Source organism: Carcharodon carcharias, chromosome 5, assembly GCF_017639515.1.
Source record: "Carcharodon carcharias isolate sCarCar2 chromosome 5, sCarCar2.pri, whole genome shotgun sequence".
NCBI lineage: Eukaryota > Metazoa > Chordata > Chondrichthyes > Lamniformes > Lamnidae > Carcharodon > Carcharodon carcharias.
The window spans coordinates 104,632,324-104,652,824 of NC_054471.1; the positions used below are offsets into that span (position 1 = coordinate 104,632,324).

The window sequence follows — 20,501 nt, forward strand, 5'->3', positions numbered from 1 at the left end:
CAGACTTGAGGAGAACATGAACTGGTGAAATAGGCAAACACAAGGCAGATGAAATTCAATGCAGAGAAGTGTGAAATGATGTAAGTGAGTGGTTGGGATCTGGAATGCACTGCCTGAGAGTGTGGTGGATGCAGGTTCAATTGAGGCATTTAAGAGGAATTGGATTGTTATCTGAAAGGAAGAATGTGCAGGGTGACCGGGAGAAGATTAGGGAGTGACACTAAGTAAATTGCTCCTTTGGAAAGCCAGTACTGACATGATGGGCTGAATGGCATCCTTCTTCGTTGAAACCATTCTGTTATGCTGTGATTTTGGAAAGAAGATTGAGGAGAAGCAGTATAAAATAAATGATACAATTTTAAAAGGTGTGTAGGGGTATGTGTACACAAATCTTTGCAGGTGGCAGGAAAAATTAAGAAGCCTGTTTTTAAAAAAAATGGGCTCCTTAGTTGAGGAATAGAGGACAAAAGCAGTAGAACACTGGATAGACATAAGCTGGTGTATTGTGTTCAATACTGGACAGCACACTCCAGGAAAGCTGTCAAGACATTGCAGTGAGAGTGAAGAATAGATATACCAGGGCAGAGGGACTTCAGTTACGTGAAGAGATTGGAAAAGCTGGGGTTGGCCTCCTTAGAGCTGAGAAGGCTAAGTGCAATTTGATGGATGTGCTCAAGATCATACATGCCTTTAATAGAGTAAATAAGGAGAATTGGTTTCCAGAGGTTGAAGGACGGGTAATCAGAGCAGACAGACTTAAGTTGCTTGATGAAAGAAGCAGAGACCACACGAGGGAGCATTCTTTCACATGGTGAATTATTGTGATTTAAAATGCACTGCCTGAAAGGGTGATGGAAGCATATTCAGTAACAACATTTAAAAGAGAATTGGATAAATACTTTGAGGATAACATTTACTTGATTAAGGGAAAATAACTGGGGAATGGGATTAGCTGGATAGCTCAACCAAAGACCTGGCACAGGCCAGTGGGCTGAATGGACTTCTGTGCTGTATCATAGAACCATAGAAAAGTTGCAGTGCAGAAAGCGGCCATTCAGTCCATTCTGTCTGCTCTGGCCAAAAAAGAAACTAGCCACTCATTTTAATCACACTTTCCAGCACCTGGTCTGTAGCTTTGCAGGTTACAGCACTTCAGATGCAGATTCGGGTACCTTTTAAATGAGTTGAGCATTTCAGCCTCAGCCACCAACTTTAGGTAGTGAATTCCAGACGCCCTCTGGGTGAAAATATTTTTCTGCATGTCCCTTCTAATCATTCTACCTATTACCTTAAATCTAAGGCCCCTGGTAATTGACACCTCAGCTAAGGGAAACAGCTCTTTCCTGTCTACCCTATCTAGGCCCCTCATAGAGAAAAGCATTCCATATGCTTACTTGACCACCTTGTCCATCTGTGCTGCTAGCTTCAATGACCTGTGCACATGCACTCCAAGATCTCTCACTTTCCCAACCTCTCTCAATAACTTCCCATTTATTGTGTATTCCCTTACTTTGTTTTCCCTCCCCAAATGCATTACCTCACATTTTTCTGGGGAATTCCATTTGTCACTTTTCCGCTCACTCAACCAAACCATTGATATCATTCTGGAATCGACAGCTACCCTTTTCACTATCAAGTAAACGACCAATTTTTGTGTTATCTGCAAATTTTCCAATCATGCCTCCCACATTTAAATCTAAATCATTAATATTTACAACAGCAAAGGCCCCAACACTGAGCCCTGTGGAACACCACTAGAAACCACTTTTCCATTTGCAAAAACATCCATCGACAATTACCTTTTGTTTCCTGTCACTGAGCCAATTTTGGATCCAACCTGCCACCTTCTCCTGTATCCCATGAGATCTCACTTTCCTGACTAGTCTGCCATGTGGGACCTTGTCAAATGCCTTACTGAGATCTATGTAGACAACATCCACTGCACTACCCTCATCAATCCTCCTTGTTATTTCATCAAAATATTCTATTAAGTTAGTAAGACATGATCTTTTGACCTAACAAAACCATGCTGACTATCCCCGATCAATCTGTGCCTTTCTAAGTGATAGTTTATCCTGTCTCTCAGATTTGTTTCCAATAATTTGCCCACCACCGAGGTCAGACTGATTGGCCTATTACTTTCAGGCCTATCCCTTGCACCCTTTTTAAATAATGGTACAACATTTGCCAACCTCCAATCCTCTGGGACCTCGCCTGTATCCAGTGAGGATTGGAAAATGATCCTCGGAGCATCTGTTATTTCCTCCTTGGCTTCCTTCAACAGCCTAGGATGCAATCCATTTGTCCCTGGTGATTTATCCACCTTCAAGGATGTCAGTCACTCCCATAATTCCTCTCTCACTATGCTTATTGTATCTAATATTTCATACTCCTCCTCTTTAACTAGAAATGTGTGCATCAACTCTCTCCTTAGTGAAGACAGAGATAAAATACTCATTGAAAACCCTAACCACATCTTCTACATCCAACCCACAGGATAGCATGTACATCTCTGATAGACCCTACCCTTTTCTTAGTTATTCTCTTGCTCTTAATGTACTGCTAAAATATCTTAGGATTTTCCTTGATTTTACCTGCCAATATTTTTTGTATCCTCCCTTTACTTTCCTAATTTCCATTTTCACTTCACCCTGTACTTTCTATACTCCTCTAGGCTTTCTACAGTCTTTTGTGACGGTCATAAGTTTTCTTTTTTGGCTTTATTGTGGCCTGTATGCTTCTGGATAACCAAGGGCTCTAGATTTTGCAGTACCACCCTTTTTCTTTGTGGGGCCATGTCTTCACTGTATCTGTAGAATCTCGCCTTTGAATGTCTCCCACTGATTTGACATAGTTTTTCCTTCTAATAGCTGTATCCAGTCCATTCTCACCAGCTCACCTGTCGGCTTTGTAAAATTTGTCTTCCCCCAATTTAGAACTTTTACTCCTGTTCTATCTTTGTCCTTTTCCATAATGATACTAAATCTAACTGTATTATGGTCACTAGCTCCAAAATGGTCTCCCACTGCTACTTTACCCACTAGCCCAGCTTCAGTTCCTAAGAGTAAATCTAGAATTGTGCCCCCTGTCGTTGGGCTTGTCACGTACTGGCTAAAAAAAGTTCTCTTGTAAAGAGAGTTGTTTCTAAAGCATACAATATCATAGGCTTCATAGGGACATAGAGTTCAAGAGCAGGGAGGATATGATGAACTTTATATAAGACACTGATTAGACCTCAGCTGGAGTATTGTGTACAGTTCTGGGGGCATACTATAGGAAGGATGTGAATGCATTGGAGAGAGTGCAGATGAGGTTTATGAGAATGGTTCCAGGGATGAGACACTTCAGTTATGAGGAAAGATTGGAGAAGTTGGGACTGTTTTCCTTGGAGAGGAGAAGGCTAAGAGGAGACTAGATAGAAGTTTTCAAAATCATGAGTGGTCTGGACAGAGTAGACAGGGAGAAACTGTTCCCAGTTGTAAATGCATCGAGCACCAGAGGGCACAGTTTTAAAGTGTTTTGCAAAAGAAGCAAATGTGAGGTGATAAAGAACTTTGCTACACGGGAGTAGTTAGGGTTTGGAATGCACTGCCTGGAGGTATGGTGGAAGCAGGTTCAACTGAGGCATTCAAGAGGGCTTGGGATGATACTTTAAATAAAAACAATGTGCAGGGTTATGGGGAAAAGGCAGGAGATTGACACTAAGTTAAAATGCTCAAAGAGCCGGTGCAGACATGATGGGCTGAATGACCTCTTCTACGCTGTAACAATTCTGTGATTGTGAATGCTCACTCAAGAATTTTGCACCCTCTGTGTCCTTCACACTGTTCGTATCCCAGTTGGTGTTAGGGTAGTTGAAGTCCCCAATGATTACTGCCCTATTGGGTGGAATTGTCCCAGATTTGCACAAGTGCGATAGCCGGTAGGTAAAACACCGTTTTACCCCCTGGCCACAATGGTGGGTTTCCACGCTGTATCATCCCAAACCTGCCACGTTAGTTATGCATTCCTGGGAAACATGCTGTTTCCATGGCTGGCGGCTCTCATTTGCCTACCACGCCATTACCTCGCTGCTTCATCACGCTGGGCGTCATATTTAAAGTCCAGCTGCGTGCACACAGTTTAGTGTTTCCAGCCCACGACTACTGCAGGAAGATGTCCGCGAAAGGCAAGAAGACTGCAGCCCTCAGGATTAATGACACGTCTCTGGAATGCCATTTGGATGCCGTGGAGGCCCGCTGTGATGTCCTGTACCCCCGCAGGACAGGCAGCGGCATCACCAATCCAGCATGGCAGCTGGTGGCAGCTAGGGCAGTGTCAATGCCCGACAAGAAAGGACAGCCACCTGCTGCTGTTACAGGATGAATGGTCTCATCCATTCCACTAGAGTAATTCACTCTTCTTATCACTCTCAACTCTCATACTCTCAAACCCACCACACATCCACAGGGACCTCACACCACAAGGGACAACACCATTAACTCTCACACACACCCTCACGTCTCCATCAGGCTCATATCCTCTTGAGCTCACATCTTCAGTCCTGTCAATGGCACCGCTCACCACACAAACATTCCACACAGAGCCATGTGTTCTGCTCATGTCCTGCCATCTGTTTTCATGCAGGAGAAGCTGGCATACAGCAGCAGGGAGAGGTCCCAGACCGAGGGTGGAGTGGCCCACGTTAGGCCCCTCACTCGCTTTGAGGAGCGTATCATTGCGCTGACTGGTGAGGATGTGGACTGTGCCTGCGGCGATGCTGAGGTCGGCAGCGAAACTCACATTAGGATTCTGCACCACATCATCCCTCAACGCAACTGCGAATGTCCTGTCTCCTGCTTTTGATTCTGCTGCCATGCACTGGTGATCTCTATGTTAGTTCACAGGAAGCTCTGCCAAGGGACCGACACCCTCAGCCAGGCTGTCCCTCAGCTCCAGCCAGGTCCACACCTCCAGCCAAGAAGACACCCCCTCCAGTAAAGAGCTGGAAATAAGCAGCCTGGAAGACCCGTCAGTGCTAACCCACACCCTCTACCAGCTCAGAAGCACACACCTTGGTGGGACCTCGACCTAGAGCAGACTCAGGTTCACAATCTGGGGGGTCACCACATGGACATGCGTCCACAGCAGGAGGAGGCAGGTTCAGCCGAGCTCCCCGGCACTCGGAGGTCTGATGGGGAGGAGGAATCTGAGAGGTCCAAGTCAGATGATGCACCCCTGGATTTGGCCTTCTAGCTCATCCTGGAGAGTCAGCAGAAGGTGGGAGGACATCACACAGGGCTATTGGAAGCCCACAACAGAGTGACATACAAGTTGGAGGAGAGCATCTGCCTGCTCTCTGATGCAAAGGTGCCCTCATTGCACCTATGGAGGTCTCCATGGAGAGGATGGCAGATGCCTTGGGGACCCTGGTGCAGCAGAACATGGGGAAGTGCGCAGACCTGCACTCCATCACGGTAGCCATGGGTGAGTTCCTGCATTGGCAATGTTTGAGAGGAAAATGGAGCACCTCGACGTCCCTCCAGTTGCTCCTTCCCCTCAAAGAGTTGGGCCGGGGCCCCCTGGCACCCGAGAGGTGGAGGAGGAGCGACACTGGACACCCTGGGTCATCCAATCAGGAATCTCAGAGGCTATCCTCTCCCTCCAAGTCCCTTTGCCTGTGACCCCCTCAATCTTATCCTCTGTCACCACAGAGGGAGCAGCCGGCCCACAAGTGATTCTGGAGGGAGAAGTGTGTGTGTGTGGCGGGGCCTTTCGGAGCCTCGTGCAAGCACTCTCCCATGCATGCGGATCCTTCACGTTTCACACTCACCTCAATGTCCTGAGCATTTTCAATGCTGCCTGCTGGGGTTCACTTTCAGTTGTCCATCTGAGCTGACCTGCATCTCTGCCCACCCACTGATCACACTCCCAAGCAGCACCTGATCTCACCCACCACCACTCTCGTTTCACTTTTGATTTAGCAAGTATGGTCTGGTTTCACTACATTTTATGCCGCCCCCAGCTCCCCCCCCCCCCCCGCCCCGTCTTTTCCCCTCCCCCAGTCATTCATTTCCTCTCCCGCATCATAGTTGACCTGCCCCCCCCCACCTCCTGGCATTACCTTCCACCTCCCCTCTGTGACCTACCAGCCACAACCCTTTTCCTCCAGGGATGTCCAGGATAACGTGCACATTCCCTTCCTTCCTGAAAATGCCACCCTTATCCACATTCACCTTCCCACCCACAGGTTCCGTGTCTGCCTCCGAATCTCCACCAATCACCCTCGCCGTCCCTCCTACTACTCACCCTCCCCTCCCACCTGACCGCCTCACTCTGCCCTTGGTCATTCTCACCCTCCCTCCATACCATGCCCACCTTCAGTTCGGTCCCCAGGAGACAGACATGGACCTATCCGACTCCTCCCATGCACGTTCATCTGCACATCCTCTTCTTTGCACTCCTACTCCCTGAACCTCTTTCCCCCGAAACCCTTTCCCCCAGTCCTCTCACCACCCCAGACTGCCCTCACTTAGTCCCTCCCCCTTCCTGACTCCTTCCTCCAGCCTTACTCCTACCCCCTATCTGACTCCTTCCTCAACTCTTACCCATTCTCCATCCTTATTTCCTCCCCTCACCACATTCCTTCCTCCCCTGGATTCTATACCCTCTCTGCACCCCTTCCTCCCCTGGACACCTTCCCCTCTATCCACTCCTTCCCCTTTCCACACCCCTTCCCTTACACCTTCTGCTCCCTTTTCACCTACTCCCCCTTCTTCTCCCCCATTACCTCCTCCTTCACCGTTCTTCCTCCAAAACTCCCCTACGACACCTTCATGCCCTTCCTCCCAACCTTACCCCCCGATACCTTCATTCCCCCCTCAACCACAATTCCCCCGACAGCTTCAATCCCCCTCCCCAACCTCAACCCCGCCACCTCTTCCTCTCCCAGCTGATCCTAGACCTTCCTCTCCCACTCCCTTGACCAACATCTGTTGTTAGCATCAATGGTGACTTTCCAACTTCCGTGCGCTGCTGCTTGCGAAGCTGGGGGAGAGACGATTCCCATGGGTAGGCCTAATAATGATATGTTGATGTGTTAAGATGAGGTTCCCGATGTCCAATGGTGGAGAACACGGCCCGCCATCGGTGGACTGAGTGGACGATCATGAACTGGTTTCATACCGTTGTGAAACTGATTCCACCATATTGTCCACACTCATCGCTGAACACGCCAGACGCTGGTGGGCACAGAAAATTGTTTTTTCATTCAGAAATTTGCCTACATATTTGCTGTTCTAATACCCTTCTGCTATTTGGGTGTCCATAGTACACGTACACTCCTAGCAGGTGCGGCTGCTCCTTTTTTATTTCTGAGCTGAATCCATATGGTGCTTCATTTAGTATATCATCCCTCCTCACAGCTGTAATTGATCCTTTAATCAATAATTCTACAATCCCATCTTTTTTATCCAGTCCCCTATCCTGCCTGAAAACTCTATATCCAGGGATGTTGAGCTGTCATCTTGCCCCTCCTTAAGCCAAGTTTCTGTTATAGTGATAATATCATGCTGCCATGTGTCTATCTGTGCCCTCAGCTCATTGGCTTTATTTACTATGCTCCTTGCATTGACATAGATACCTTTTAGCACTCCAAATTCCTGTGCTGTAAACTTTTTAACCTGTGTTGCTACTGTCTTTCAGAGTCATCTCCATCTCCATCTCCCATTCCCTGCTCTGAATTTGCCCACAGGTTCCCATCCCCCTGCCAATCTAGTTTAAACCTTCTGCCAACAGCACTAATAAATCTCCCCGTGAGGATATTCGTTCCAGTCCTGTTCAGATGTGGACCATCTAGCTTATACAGGTCCCACCGCCTCAGAAATCTGATGCCCTCCCTCCTACACCAGCTTTCCATCTACGTAGTTATTTGCTTAGTTCTCCTATTTTTATACTCGATTGCACTTGGGACTGCGAGTAATCCTGAATTACTGCTTTAAAGGTCCTTTTCAATCTCCTTCCTAGCTCCCTAAAGTCTGCTTTCAGGACCTCACCCCCTTTCCTAACAAAGTCATTGGTACCAACGTGGACCATGACCTCTGGCTGATTACCCTTACCTAGAAGAATGCCCTGCAGCTGCTCCGTGACATCCTTGACCCTGGCACCAGGGAGGCAATTTCCCATCCTGGAGTCATGCCGATGGCCACGGCTGCCTGTTCCCCTAACTAAACTAACAAATCCCCTATTACAACTATTATTCTCCTCTTCTTTCTCCCCTCCTGTACAGCAGAGCTGCCTGAGGTGCCACCAACTTGGCTCTGACTGCACTCCTCCGAGGAACCAACGCCCCCACCGGTATCCAAAACGGAAAACCGATTGGTGAGCGGGACCCCAGGGAACTCCTGCAAAACTGTCTAATTCTCTTGGACTGCCTGGCAGTCACCCATTCCCTTTCTGCCTCCATTTCCTAAGCTGCGGTGTGAATACCTCTCAGAATGTGCTACCCACGTAGCTCTCAGCCTCACGGGTGTGCCAGTGACTCCAACTGCCACTTGAACTCTGAAACCTGGAACTCAAGGTTCTGCAGCTGGTGACACCTTACTGCACATGTGGTCGCCTATGACACTGGTAGTGCCCACAACTTTCCACATATTACAGGACACACATTCCACACAACCAAGCTGTCCTGCCATTTTACTTCCCTTGCATTAACTTTATTTTACTTTGGTTTACTTATGCAACTTTATTTTGCCTGGCCTTGACTTATCTTTATTTCCCTGTTGCTTTTGTTTCTTACTTATACTTAAGTAGCCCCTTATTTTAAAAAAAATGTGGTTAGGTCCTAGGTGCTGCTGACTGCCTGTTCCAAGGTCGTCCTCTCTCACATTCTATGATTATATGATTCTGTGAAATAGAATCCTTTGGCAACACTAAGAGCAAAAGTTGGTGATTTTTCATCAGCATCACCATCAGTCTTTTGATTTGTACTGGAACTTAAAAGTACGTTTCAATCTCTTTGACTATAATTTTATAGGTGTAACCAGAATGTCAGTTTGTCAGTTGAGGGATACTGCCTCAAATGGTAGTAACGTGAGCTGGAGTATCGGAGAAAAAGGTGCAGCATGAATTACATAACCAAGGACATGTCAGTGAGCTAAATCATTTAGAAACAGGAATTATGTTAGTAAAGATTGATGACCATTTAGTGTCATCATCGGTTCCTTTTGATTGAGGTGAGAGAAAGGCAGAAGTACGAGCACTACAACTGCTTGCACAAACTGTTTAATGTTATTGTCATTGAGTTTTTAGTATTTGTGGAAATAGTAAGCTAGCATAGTTCATATTGTGCAATATTTTCAGCTGCTAAAGATTCTGCCACCCAACAAAACCGTTTCAGGCTCCTGTACATACATAGCCAGAAAGCTGCCAATAGGTAACTACAAAAGAAAACATGCTTGATTAGTTTAGTGATAAGTGTTGACTCAAAGTAAGTAGAAACAGTTTACTTTGATGAGCACTTATGGCTGGTTTATTGCTGAGATTGTGGAGTCTAATACATTCTTATCAGCACTCTTGCACCCCTCTCTTTCTTGTTATATAATCTTCATCCATCCATCAAGATACTGATGCTGCTGATGACGAACTTTTGCATACATTATTGTTGTCACCAAAAGATTCCATTTTGTCACAAAAATCTATGGCATTTAGATAATGCCTCTCAATGTCTGCAAAGGTTTTTGTCTCTTGTCTAATACAAACCTACTTATATTAGATATGGAAAATTAATCTATTATGTTGGGCTTCATGAGAGTACTGTTAGAGGCTATCATCCTGTTCCTTTCTAGATGCTCTGCAACTTCTAAATTTGGATCTTTTCTTTGACTATTTATCCCTGTTTTTAATACCTGGCTTTTCTTTTGACGAGTATCTCCATTATGGTGAACTTGATGTTAGGTTGAGGAGGTTATATTGATTACATTTGCTTTCTCGTTAGGATAATGCCTTTACCTCTTGTCTGCCCTTTATTCAACATCGCATGTGATATTTTGGTGGCTTTTAACTAGGATGTGGGAGAATGCCACAATGCCTCCTAAAAAGGATTTGCAATCAGCACACAATGTACCTCTGATCTTTATTGTTATCAACAACACTGTTCCCATCAGTACCTTTGAGAGGACAAACAACAACTAAAGAGAAAATTATTTTCTAATTTACTATATTAATTACACAGGTCCATGTGAATGAAACAGCCAAGCCTTTGGCTTTCACATTTGTGCCAACTGTTAGAAGACTTCCTGTACACATTCAGGTAATTGATACCACGAGATCCTCACCCCAGCCTGGAAAACAGCAAAAGCCTGAAGCTAATTCTTCAATAATGAATGAGGTAACATCATCATTTTCAACATGATGCATTTTTCCCCATGAACAGATCCTTTTAATTGAGTAACTTCTTCCACCAGTAGAAAACAAACTCTATATAGTCCTAATACACACTGTTTGTACTGTCCTCCTAATATTAACAATTAATAAATATAGTCAATGAGTTTGTTTTAATGCCTCAGTTACCTTCCTGTTTTGATGTATGCTGATGACACTACACTTTGCAACTCCTTTTTCAAACATAAATCCCTGACTACATTTACTAATTTTTAAAATGGATTTACCATGTCGAAAAGTCTACACCCGACGGGGTGCTCTGTTACTATTATTGCATTATGTTCTCAGATGAGCTGTTGAGGTGACCTTTCACTAGAAATAGTGTTGAAACACTTTTGGCTGTAACTAATGGCTGTTTCAGTTCTCTGATATTATCTATATTTACAAATGGCCTTTTTAATATGATAGACTAACAACAATTTATGTAGGAGTCCGATTTCACATACAACCCGTAATGCAGTTATTTATAATGTGTAGCCTGGCAACTGGAAAATAAAGCTAAATATCCCCACAGTTGGTAAATCTCCAGTCATTCTGGCACATGAAACATTTTGAGCTTGCATACCTTCCAACACTCGTAAACTACTTCTCACCTTGGCACGGTTTACATCTCTATTCCCATCCCTCAGACCATCTATAGTACACAGTGATAATCTTTCCAAGGCTGCTTGATACTAACTGTAGCTGTTACCATCCTGTGGAGCTGCCTCCACATTTACTTGTCTTCATGCTTTTTGACATACTCCTCAATTATGTTGCACAGAACTAGAATGGCATCTGACGTCCCTTTGCTTGCGGTGAAACCAATTGTTTCTTACCCAAAATGAGAAGGGATTGTGGGTACTCTTTATAGACTACCCAAAGGTCTTTGACTCATCCGCCATGCAGAGGAATGGAAAAGCCTGAGCGGGTTTGGAGTCCCACATCACTTAATCATTAAGAGACTTTACACAGGCAAAAGATGTGGTGTGTGTGTTTGAAGTTAAGCCAAAGTCATTCAGTTTTGGCCAAGGAGTCAGACAAGGATGTCTGCTTTCACCACTGTTTATCAATGCCATTGGAGAAAAAGTCATGAGAGAAAGCCAGCTTTGCTTTTCTAGAAGATCTTGTGGCTAGAATTGGTGGTCATAGCATCCAGAACATTAGATACCCTGATGACACCACCTTAATGGTCAAAGACCAGCAAGAACTATCCATGATTGCTGAAGAGCTGAGAAGGTCAAGTCTGAAGTTTGTGTTGAGCATCAGCAACAAGACATCCTTGATGACAATTCATAGTGAGAACATTGTGGCATTTCAGTCTGTAACCATTGCAAGCATAGATTGGTTTCAATTTCCCGGATCAAAAGTGACCAGAAATAGCAGCACTGATATCGAGAGAAGGCAGGCCTGCTCTACAGTGTGCCAACTGAATGAAATACGGAGGGCATGCAACATCGGCCTGCACTTGAAAAAAAAACTTGCAAAATCCCTAATGTGGGGCTTTGTGCTGTATGGGTGCGAGAGTTGGACCCTCAAGACACATGACTGCCCCCACTCCCACCCCCAGCTGATAAATCTGTGCTGCTCCATGTTGAACACCATCTGGAGAAAGCACTGGGTGTGGCAAGGCCACAGAATGTACTCTGGGTGGGGACTTCAATCCATCATTAAGAGTGGCCCAGTAGCACCACTACAGTCATAGCTAGCCAAGCCCTAAAAGACATAGCTTCTAGACTGGGTCTGTGGTAGGTGGTGAGGGAGCCAACAAGAAGGAAAAACAAACTTGACCTCATTCTCACGAACCTGCTTGCTGCAGATGTATCTGGCTATGACAGTATCGATAGGAGTGACCACCGCACAGTCCTTGTGGAGAAAAGTCCCACCTTCTCCATCGTGTTGTGTGGCACTACCACCATGTTAGATGGGATAGGTTTCAAACAGATCTAGCAATTCGACTGGGCAACCATGAGGCACTATGGGCCATCAGTGACAGCAGAATTGTGCTCAACCACAATCGGTAGTCTCATGGACCAGCATATCACAGAATCACACAGTGCAGAAGAGGCCCTTCGGCCCATCGAATCTGCACCGACATGTGAGAAGGACCTGACCTACCTACCTAATCCCATTTACCAGCATTTAGTCCATAGCCTTGAATGTTATGCTGTGCCAAGTGCTCATCCAGGTACTTTGTGGATGTGAGGCAACCCGCCTCCACCACCCCCCAGGCAGCACATTCCAGACCGTCACCATCCTCTGGGTAGAAAGGTTTTTCCTCACATCCTCCCTAAACCTTCTGCCCCTCACCTTGAACTTATGTCCCCTCGTGACTGACCCTTCAACTAAAGGGAACAGCTGCTCCCTATCCACCCTGTCCATGCCCCTCAAAATCTTGTACACCTCGATCAGGTCACCCCTCAGTCTCCTCTGCTCCAACGAAAACAACCCAAGTCTATCCAAGGTCTCTTCATAATTTAAATGTTTCATCCCAGGCAACATCCTGGTGAATCTCCCCTGCACCCTCTCCAGTGCAATCACATCCTTCCTATAATGTGGCGACCAGAACTGCACACACTACTCCAGATATGGCCTCACTAAGGTTCTATACAACTCCAACATGACCTCCCTATTTTTGTAATTTATGCCTCGATTGATAAAGGCAAGTGTCCAATGTACTTTTTTCACCACCCCACTAACATGCCCCTCCACCTTCAGAGATGTATGGACAGACACGCCAAGGTCCCTTTGTCCCCAGAACTTCCTAGTGTCATGCCGTTCATTGAATACTTCCTTGTCAAATTACTCCTCCTAAAGTATATCAGCACATACTTTTCAGGGTTAAATTCCATCTGACACTCAATCTCACTGTTAACCACCTGGCCAATCTTTGTGTCATCCAAAATTACTAATCCTACCCCCCACATAGTCATCTATGTCATTTATATAAATGACGAATAATAGGGGACCCAGCACAGATCCCTGTGGTACGCCACTGGACACTGGCTTCCAGTCACTAAAGCATCCTTCTGTCATTACCCTCTGTCTCCTACAACTAAGCCAATTTTGAATCCACCTTCTCAAATTACCCTGTATCCCATGTGCATTTGCCTTCTTTATAAGTCTTCCATGTGGGACCTTGTCAAAGGCTTTGCTGAAATCCATATAAACTATATCAACTGCACTACCCTCATCTACACACCTGGTCACCTCCTCAAAAAATTCAGTCAAATTTGTTAGGCATGACCTCCCTCTTATTATGACATACTTGCCACACACACACAGAGTCACGCACACTAAGATTAGATACAGATGAAGGTAAAATTATATAATTACAACTTATGATTATCTCAGTCTCTTTCATGGCAGACCTGTAGTTTTTTTTAGATGAGTTGATGTTTTAGTTGAAGTGAAGATTTGTAAGGCAGAAGATTTTCAGTAAGCTGTGAGGCTTCTTGTAGTCAAATTTCCAGGAGGTTGGTTCTCAGGTGATCTCGAAGTTGGAGCAGGTTGGCGGAGTCCTCCTCCCACTTTTGAGCTTTTGCTGTTTATTACCTTGGCTGATTAGATGCCTCACAGCTGGTTCAATGCTTTGCTGATGGAACTGTGTCTCTAAAACAAATTCTGGCCATTTTAAAAGCAATTAGAAAATTTGGCTGTTTCATCATGTGACCTTTTTCAAGTCCAAAGTCCTTTTCCAAATAAACTGGGTGATTAGGTTAATATACATATTGTGTGGTGACTTTCACACCTTGAGAGTTTGCGACAGTTAGTGGTTTTATATCTGAATGACCCATTCAGGAAAAGACATTGAGTCAGCATCAGTCTGGACGGTTGCTTTATTCCCCTCGTGGAGCAAGGAGTGTTTCAATCCATAAAATCCTTGGGTGGCCATCTTTTTGCAATGTTTTTGTGTTTAGTTTTAAAACATAAAAATTATTTTCAAGCTCAGAGTATATTGGAACATGACAACCTGTAACATTTCAATTATCCGCACTGAGAGTGATCTTGGAGAATCTCCTTTGCGATGCACAGAAGGGAGGGCCAGTTGAGCCTACGAGGTCAGCCATGTCCCACAAAGTGGTGAGTACAGCACTAGACACTAACAGGAATATTCAATAAAGCATGAACAAAAAAAAACACAACATTGTTTCTTCCACAATAAAGGAATCTCCCCTTTAACCATCAATGCATACCGATCATGAGGGATTTCCAGCGTCCGCAGTTTTTTTGTTTTCGTCTCTGTGTTTAATTGACTGCCACTTCTCTTCAAGGCATACCAGTACATTTAGCTCTCTGACTAATCTACTCTCAACAAATAATGAGGATGCACACAAATAAAGTGAAACCAATGTAGTATGAAATATTTACAAGTGAAATTTAAATTTTAACAATATTTGTGCCACCTTTATGCTCTCAGTTACCCTTATGATAGTGGCAAAGGAGTTGGGCAGGAAAATTTTAGCCATGATGTAGAATCTCCCTGTTTGACCAGGCAGCTCTTTAATAGCCCACCCGTATTGTTAACTGATGGTGGGTTTCACCAACGAAAGCCTTCCCTGATGTGGAAATCCAAATGTCTCCCATGCAAGCTGTGGCACTTTAAATTTTAATTGTAATCACTTGGGAAATGGAAAAAAAATGTAAGAGAGTAGAAGTGGCGCACATTTCAGTTACGCCATCGGGACCGGTGTGCCACTGATAAAATTCTGCCCTATGTGTTTATAAAATGTTTTAGGGTTCAATTTAATGTTGCCTGCTGATCTTTTCTCATAATCTGTCTTTGTCTCCTGTTTTATTAAATATTTCAACTCCTTCTTGTATTTGCTATAATCTTCCTGGTTATTTTCTGAATCTTGCTCTTGATGTTTGTCATAAGCCTTCTTCTTCTGTTTTATTTCAATTTTATTTCCCTCATCATCTAGTGTTTTTTCTTATACATTCATGGGGTGTGGGCGTCGCTGGCTAGGCCAGCATTTATTGCCCATCTCTAATTGACCTTGTTCAGAGGGCAGTTAAGAGTCAACCACATTGCTGTGGGTCTGGAGTCACATGTAGGCCAAACCAGGTGAGGATGGCAGATTTCCTTCCCTAAAGGGCATTAGTGAACCAGATGGGTTTTTTCTACAGTCGACAGTGGTTTCATTGTCGTCATCAGACTTTTAATTCCAGATTTTTATTGCATTCAAATTTCGCCATCTGCCATGGTGGGATTCAAACCCTGGCACCCAGAGCATTACCCTGGGTCTCTGGAATACCAGGCCAGTGACAATACTACTATGCTACCAATTAGCTTTGGATACTCTATCTTTTCACTTCAAAGGAACATCTTTAGTTTGTACCTGAACTATCCCACACCCTTAATTTGTATCTTTTGTGCATTAATAATGTTGTGCACTTTGTAATCCTTGTCTAATAGACAATGTCGTCCGTATCTGGGAGAGAAAAACAAACCTGTTAAAACTTTCCTTGCAGCCTTTGCATATCACTGAAGAAATGCCCTCTGCAGATGTTAGAATGTCAGATACCATTGGTGGAGGAACTCCAAGGCAACACATGGAGATAGGCCAAAGTTGGTTGAATAAGGAGGGAGAGTATGTGCCTGCTGAAGAAGCTGCACCGGTCCAGGGGATTTTCAAAGCTGAGCTTGTGTTCTTAGCAGATTCATATGGAAGTGACAGTGATTGTTTGTCAAGAGGAACTGAAGCAGAAGTCAATCTTTCAGCAAAAACATTACCTTTGTTAAGTTTGTCTCCAAAAACTTTTGCGGATGACAAGAGTAGCTCTATTCGAGCAAAAGTAGTGGTGGGTGAATCAAAGGCCCCATTGTTACAAGATGCTGAGCAGAAGGTGGATGATGCTTTGCAAGAACCATTCTTTCAGGCAAGAGAAACTTTTTTATTCACTTATGTTCACTTACCTTTTTTCTTTTAAATTAATCTGATGTTCAAGAGCTTCATTCCAGAATTGAAAATTTTGACTATTTGGTTTCTAAGCACTGTGATTTGAATATTACATGTGAACAAAGCCTGAATTAATGAAGATTACCTGGGAACAGTACACAGTGTTAATGGACTATATTTGTGAACCGTGCACAGTGTCAATGAACATTGCTCAGTGAAGTTCCGTGAAGTTAAATCTGCCGAGTAAAATAATAGGCAGACACAGTCCTAATTTCTTGTCCCACCTTTATTTCAATGTCAGTGCAATTGACAGGCATTGCCAAACAGTACCATTGCTTTAAGTGAATCATCCATTTTTATGCGTTCAAATTTCCCATTTGTTTCCATCAACTCCATGATTGATTATCAGTTTATGCATTGTTTTTATGGTGCATCACACTGTTCTGTCTGTGCTACTTTCAGCTAACTTGAGCCCCCCACCCCCAAATGACCAACAGTAAACAAGTGCTTAAACTGCTAATTTAATCAATAGTTGAGATGATCAGAGTCTTTGTCTTGTGCTAATTTAAGCACAACATTATTGTGTATTCCAATTAACCTTTCTCTTCATTTTCAACTTAACTACTTCCTTCCCATGTCTCAACACTTAGGAGTTGGTTGCAGTGTTAATGAACATTGTTTGGGAAAAATCCACAGCATTTATGGCCCACAGGCTTAAACTATATTAATTGGAGACCATTCACATTATTAATAGACAGAGCATGTGAACAGCAGGCAGTGTTAATGGACAGAGCTTGTGAATAGCCAACGGTGTTAATGGTCAAAGCTTGGGAACTGTGCCAAGTGTTAATAGACCAGAGGTTGGGAACTGTGCACGGTGCTGATGGACAGAGCTTTGGAACTGCGGTAAGTGTTAATGACAGAGTTTGTACATTGTGCACAGCGTTGATAAACAGAGCTTGGGAACTGCGCACAATGTTTCAGGACAGAGCCTGAGAATTGTACACAGTGCTAATGGACAGAGCCTGGGAACTGTGCACAGTGCTAATGGACAGAGCCTGGGAACTGTGCACAGTGTTAATGGACAGAGCTTGGGAACTGTGCACAGTGTTAATGGACAGAGCCTGGGAACTGTGCACAGTGTTAATGGACAGAGCCTGGGAACTGTGCACAGCGTTAATGGACAGAGCCTGGGAACTGTGTATAGTGTTAATGGACAGGCTTGTGAACTGTGCACAGTGTTAATGGTCAAAGCCTGGGAACTGCGCATAGTGTTAATGGACAGAGCCTGGGAACTGTGCACAGCGTTAATGGACAGAACTTGGGAACTGTGTACAGTATTAGTGAACAGAGGCTGGTGACTGCACACAGTTTTAATGGACAGAGCCTGGGAACTGCGCACAATGTTAAGGGACAAAGCTTGTGAACAGCTGACGGTGTTAACGGACAAAGCTTGGGAACTGTGTCAAGTGTTAATAGACAGAGGTTGGGAACTGTGCATGGTGCTGATGGTCAGAGCTTTGGAACTGCGGAAAGTGTTAATGACAGAGTTTGTGCATTGTGCACAGTGTTGATAAACAGAGCTTGGGAACTGCGCACAATGTTTCAGGACAGAGCCTGGTGACTGCACACCGTGTTAATGGGCAGAGCCTGGGAACTGAGCACAGTGTTAATGGACAGAGCCTGGGAACTGAGCACAGTGTTAATGGACAGAGCCTGGGAACTGAGCACAGTGTTAATGGACAGAGCCTGGGAACTGCACATAGTGCTAATGGACGGAGCTTGGGAACTGTGCACACAGTGTTAATGGGCAGAGCTTGGGAACTGTGCACGTTGTTAGTTATTAGCTGAGATTTGAGAATAGTGCATAGCGTTAATAGCTCTTTGACTAATGGACAAAACAGAATTGTCATGGTTACCTTTTTCAGACTGGAGGAAAGTAGACAATGGTGTCTTCAAGTGGTCAGTATTAGGGCCTCTATTGCTGTAGTTATATATGATTGACCTGGACTTGGGTCTACCAAGCTTAATATCTAAGTTTACAAATGATACAAACTGGAAAAGTAGTTAACAGCATGAAGGAATTTGCAAACTTCAGAAATCCATAGACAGACTGATGAAATGAGCATACACACGGCAAATGAAATTTAATGGAGGAAATTGTAAAGTGATGTACTTTGGTAGGAACAATGAGAGGAATACAGAATTAATGGTACAATTTTAAAGAGGTACTTGAAATTAATACACAGAAATTTTGAAAGTGACAGGGCGAGTTTAGAAGGCTGTATTTTTTTTTAAAGTTTGGAGAATTCTTGGCATTAGAAGAATAGAGTGCAAAAGTAAATAAGTTATGTTAAACCTTTATAGGCCTCAGCTGGATATTGATTTCAGCTTTGAGCACCACATCTCCAGAAGAATTTTGAGGCCTTGCAGAGAATGCAGAAGAGATTCACTGGAATGGTATCTGGGATGAGGGACTTCCGTTGTGTGGAGAGACATGAGACCCTGGGATTGTTCCTGGTGCAAAGAAGGTTAAGGGGCAATTTAGTAGGTGTGTTCAAAACCATGAAGTGTGTGGATAGATTGAAGAACCTATGTTTAAGACTGGATATAGTATCTGTCTAGGCAACAATAAACCCACTGGTTTAACATCAGTAGGAGGATAGGCAATGGAATTCATACTAAAGAAGAAAACAGCAAAATCTCTATAAACCAAAACTATAATGAAGAATAGCAAGGGAGAATCTAGCTTGACAACCTCATTCAATTCTTTGGCAAGATAACAGAGCGAATGTAGACAAGGGTAATATAGTAAATGTAATACATTTAGATTTCCAAATGGCCTTTGATAAAGCATCACAACATAGACTAATCAATAAGGTCATAGCTTGAGGAGAAGGAACAGGGATCATGATGGACAACATATTGCTGCAAGACAGGAGGCAGAGATTATGGGCAAGTGGCAACTACTTGGCAAAGCAACAGAAAGTCCACAAAGATAAGTAATGAGACCACTGTTATTCACAATTTATATTAATGATTTAGCCATTGCAATTAAAGGTACAATTTCTAAATTTGTGGACAGTACCAAACTGAGGGATGGGGCAATAGTCAATACAGAGGAGGCCCGTAACAAATTATAAAAATACATCAATAACCTTTCAGAATATGTATATAATTGGCAAATAAATTTCAAAATTGATATCAGCATATTACATTTTGGTAAGAAAAATAAGGATGTCAGATCTTACCTGGAAAATAAGAATCTAAATTGAGTAAAGGAGCAAAAGGATTCAGACAAACAAATACACAAATTGCTAAAAGAATAACAAGACCATAAAAAAACAGTAAACCACTCATTTTTAGAGGGTGGGATTTGAAAAGTAGTGAAATTATGCTAAATTTGTATCGAACCTTGATTAGATCACATTTAGAGTACTGTGTACAGGTCTGATTGCCATGTTATGAAAAGGATATTGAGGCATTTGAGAGAGGGCAAAAAGATTTACAAGAATAATACAAAAACTGAGAGCTTATATCTATCAAGAAAGGATTAACAGGATCTCTTTTCTATTGAAATGAGAAGGCTGAGGGGTGATTTAATAGAGACCTTTAAAATTATGGATTGGATACAGAGGGGATTCATAGGGAAGGGCATGAATAAAGGCCATCAATACAAGGAAGTCAACAAGAAACCCTGGAGGAAACTCGAAAGAGATCTCTTTACTCAGGGATTTGTAAGGTTATGGAACTCCCTACAGGGAGTAGTTGGGGAGAGCAGTATAAATTCATTTAAGAGGAAGCTAGAAAAGGAAATGGGAGAGAAGAGAATAGAGAGTTATGCTGATAGAGTTAAAGATGAAAGGATGGGCGGAGGCTCAAGTGGAGCACAAACACCAGCATGAACTGGTTGTCTTGACTGGTCAGTTTGCGTGCTGTATGTTCTATGTAATTCTATGTAAGGGTCAATAACCAAAGATTCATATTTAAGGTAGTTGCAAAGAGCCAGAGGTGAGATGAAGGGTTTTTTGATTTAATCTCGTGTTGTTATGATTTGGAATGCATTCTGTGTAAAGATAGTGGAAGCTGATTCAATAGCAGCTTTCAGAGGGATTTGGGTAAATACTTGAAGTGGGAAAAATTGCAAGGAAATGGGGAAAAGCAGTGAAACATGACTAATTGCATAGCTCTTTTAAAGAG

The 20,501-nt window shown here is 43.6% G+C and overlaps 1 protein-coding gene across 4 annotated transcripts in view; it reads left to right on the forward strand.

The window, feature by feature from the left end:
• LOC121277627 (muscular LMNA-interacting protein) overlaps positions 1–20,501 on the forward strand; it is a 192,028-nt gene that overhangs the window by 67,410 nt on the left and 104,117 nt on the right. For 2 of the 4 annotated variants that reach the window (XM_041187190.1, XM_041187191.1), the window contains exons 3-4: positions 10,211–10,366; positions 15,874–16,281. In XM_041187190.1, coding sequence (XP_041043124.1) covers positions 10,211–10,366; positions 15,874–16,281 — 564 coding nt within the window. The remainder of the gene's footprint in view (positions 1–10,210; positions 10,367–15,873; positions 16,282–20,501) is intronic. The other 2 variants (XM_041187193.1, XM_041187192.1) reach the window with 2 other exon arrangements.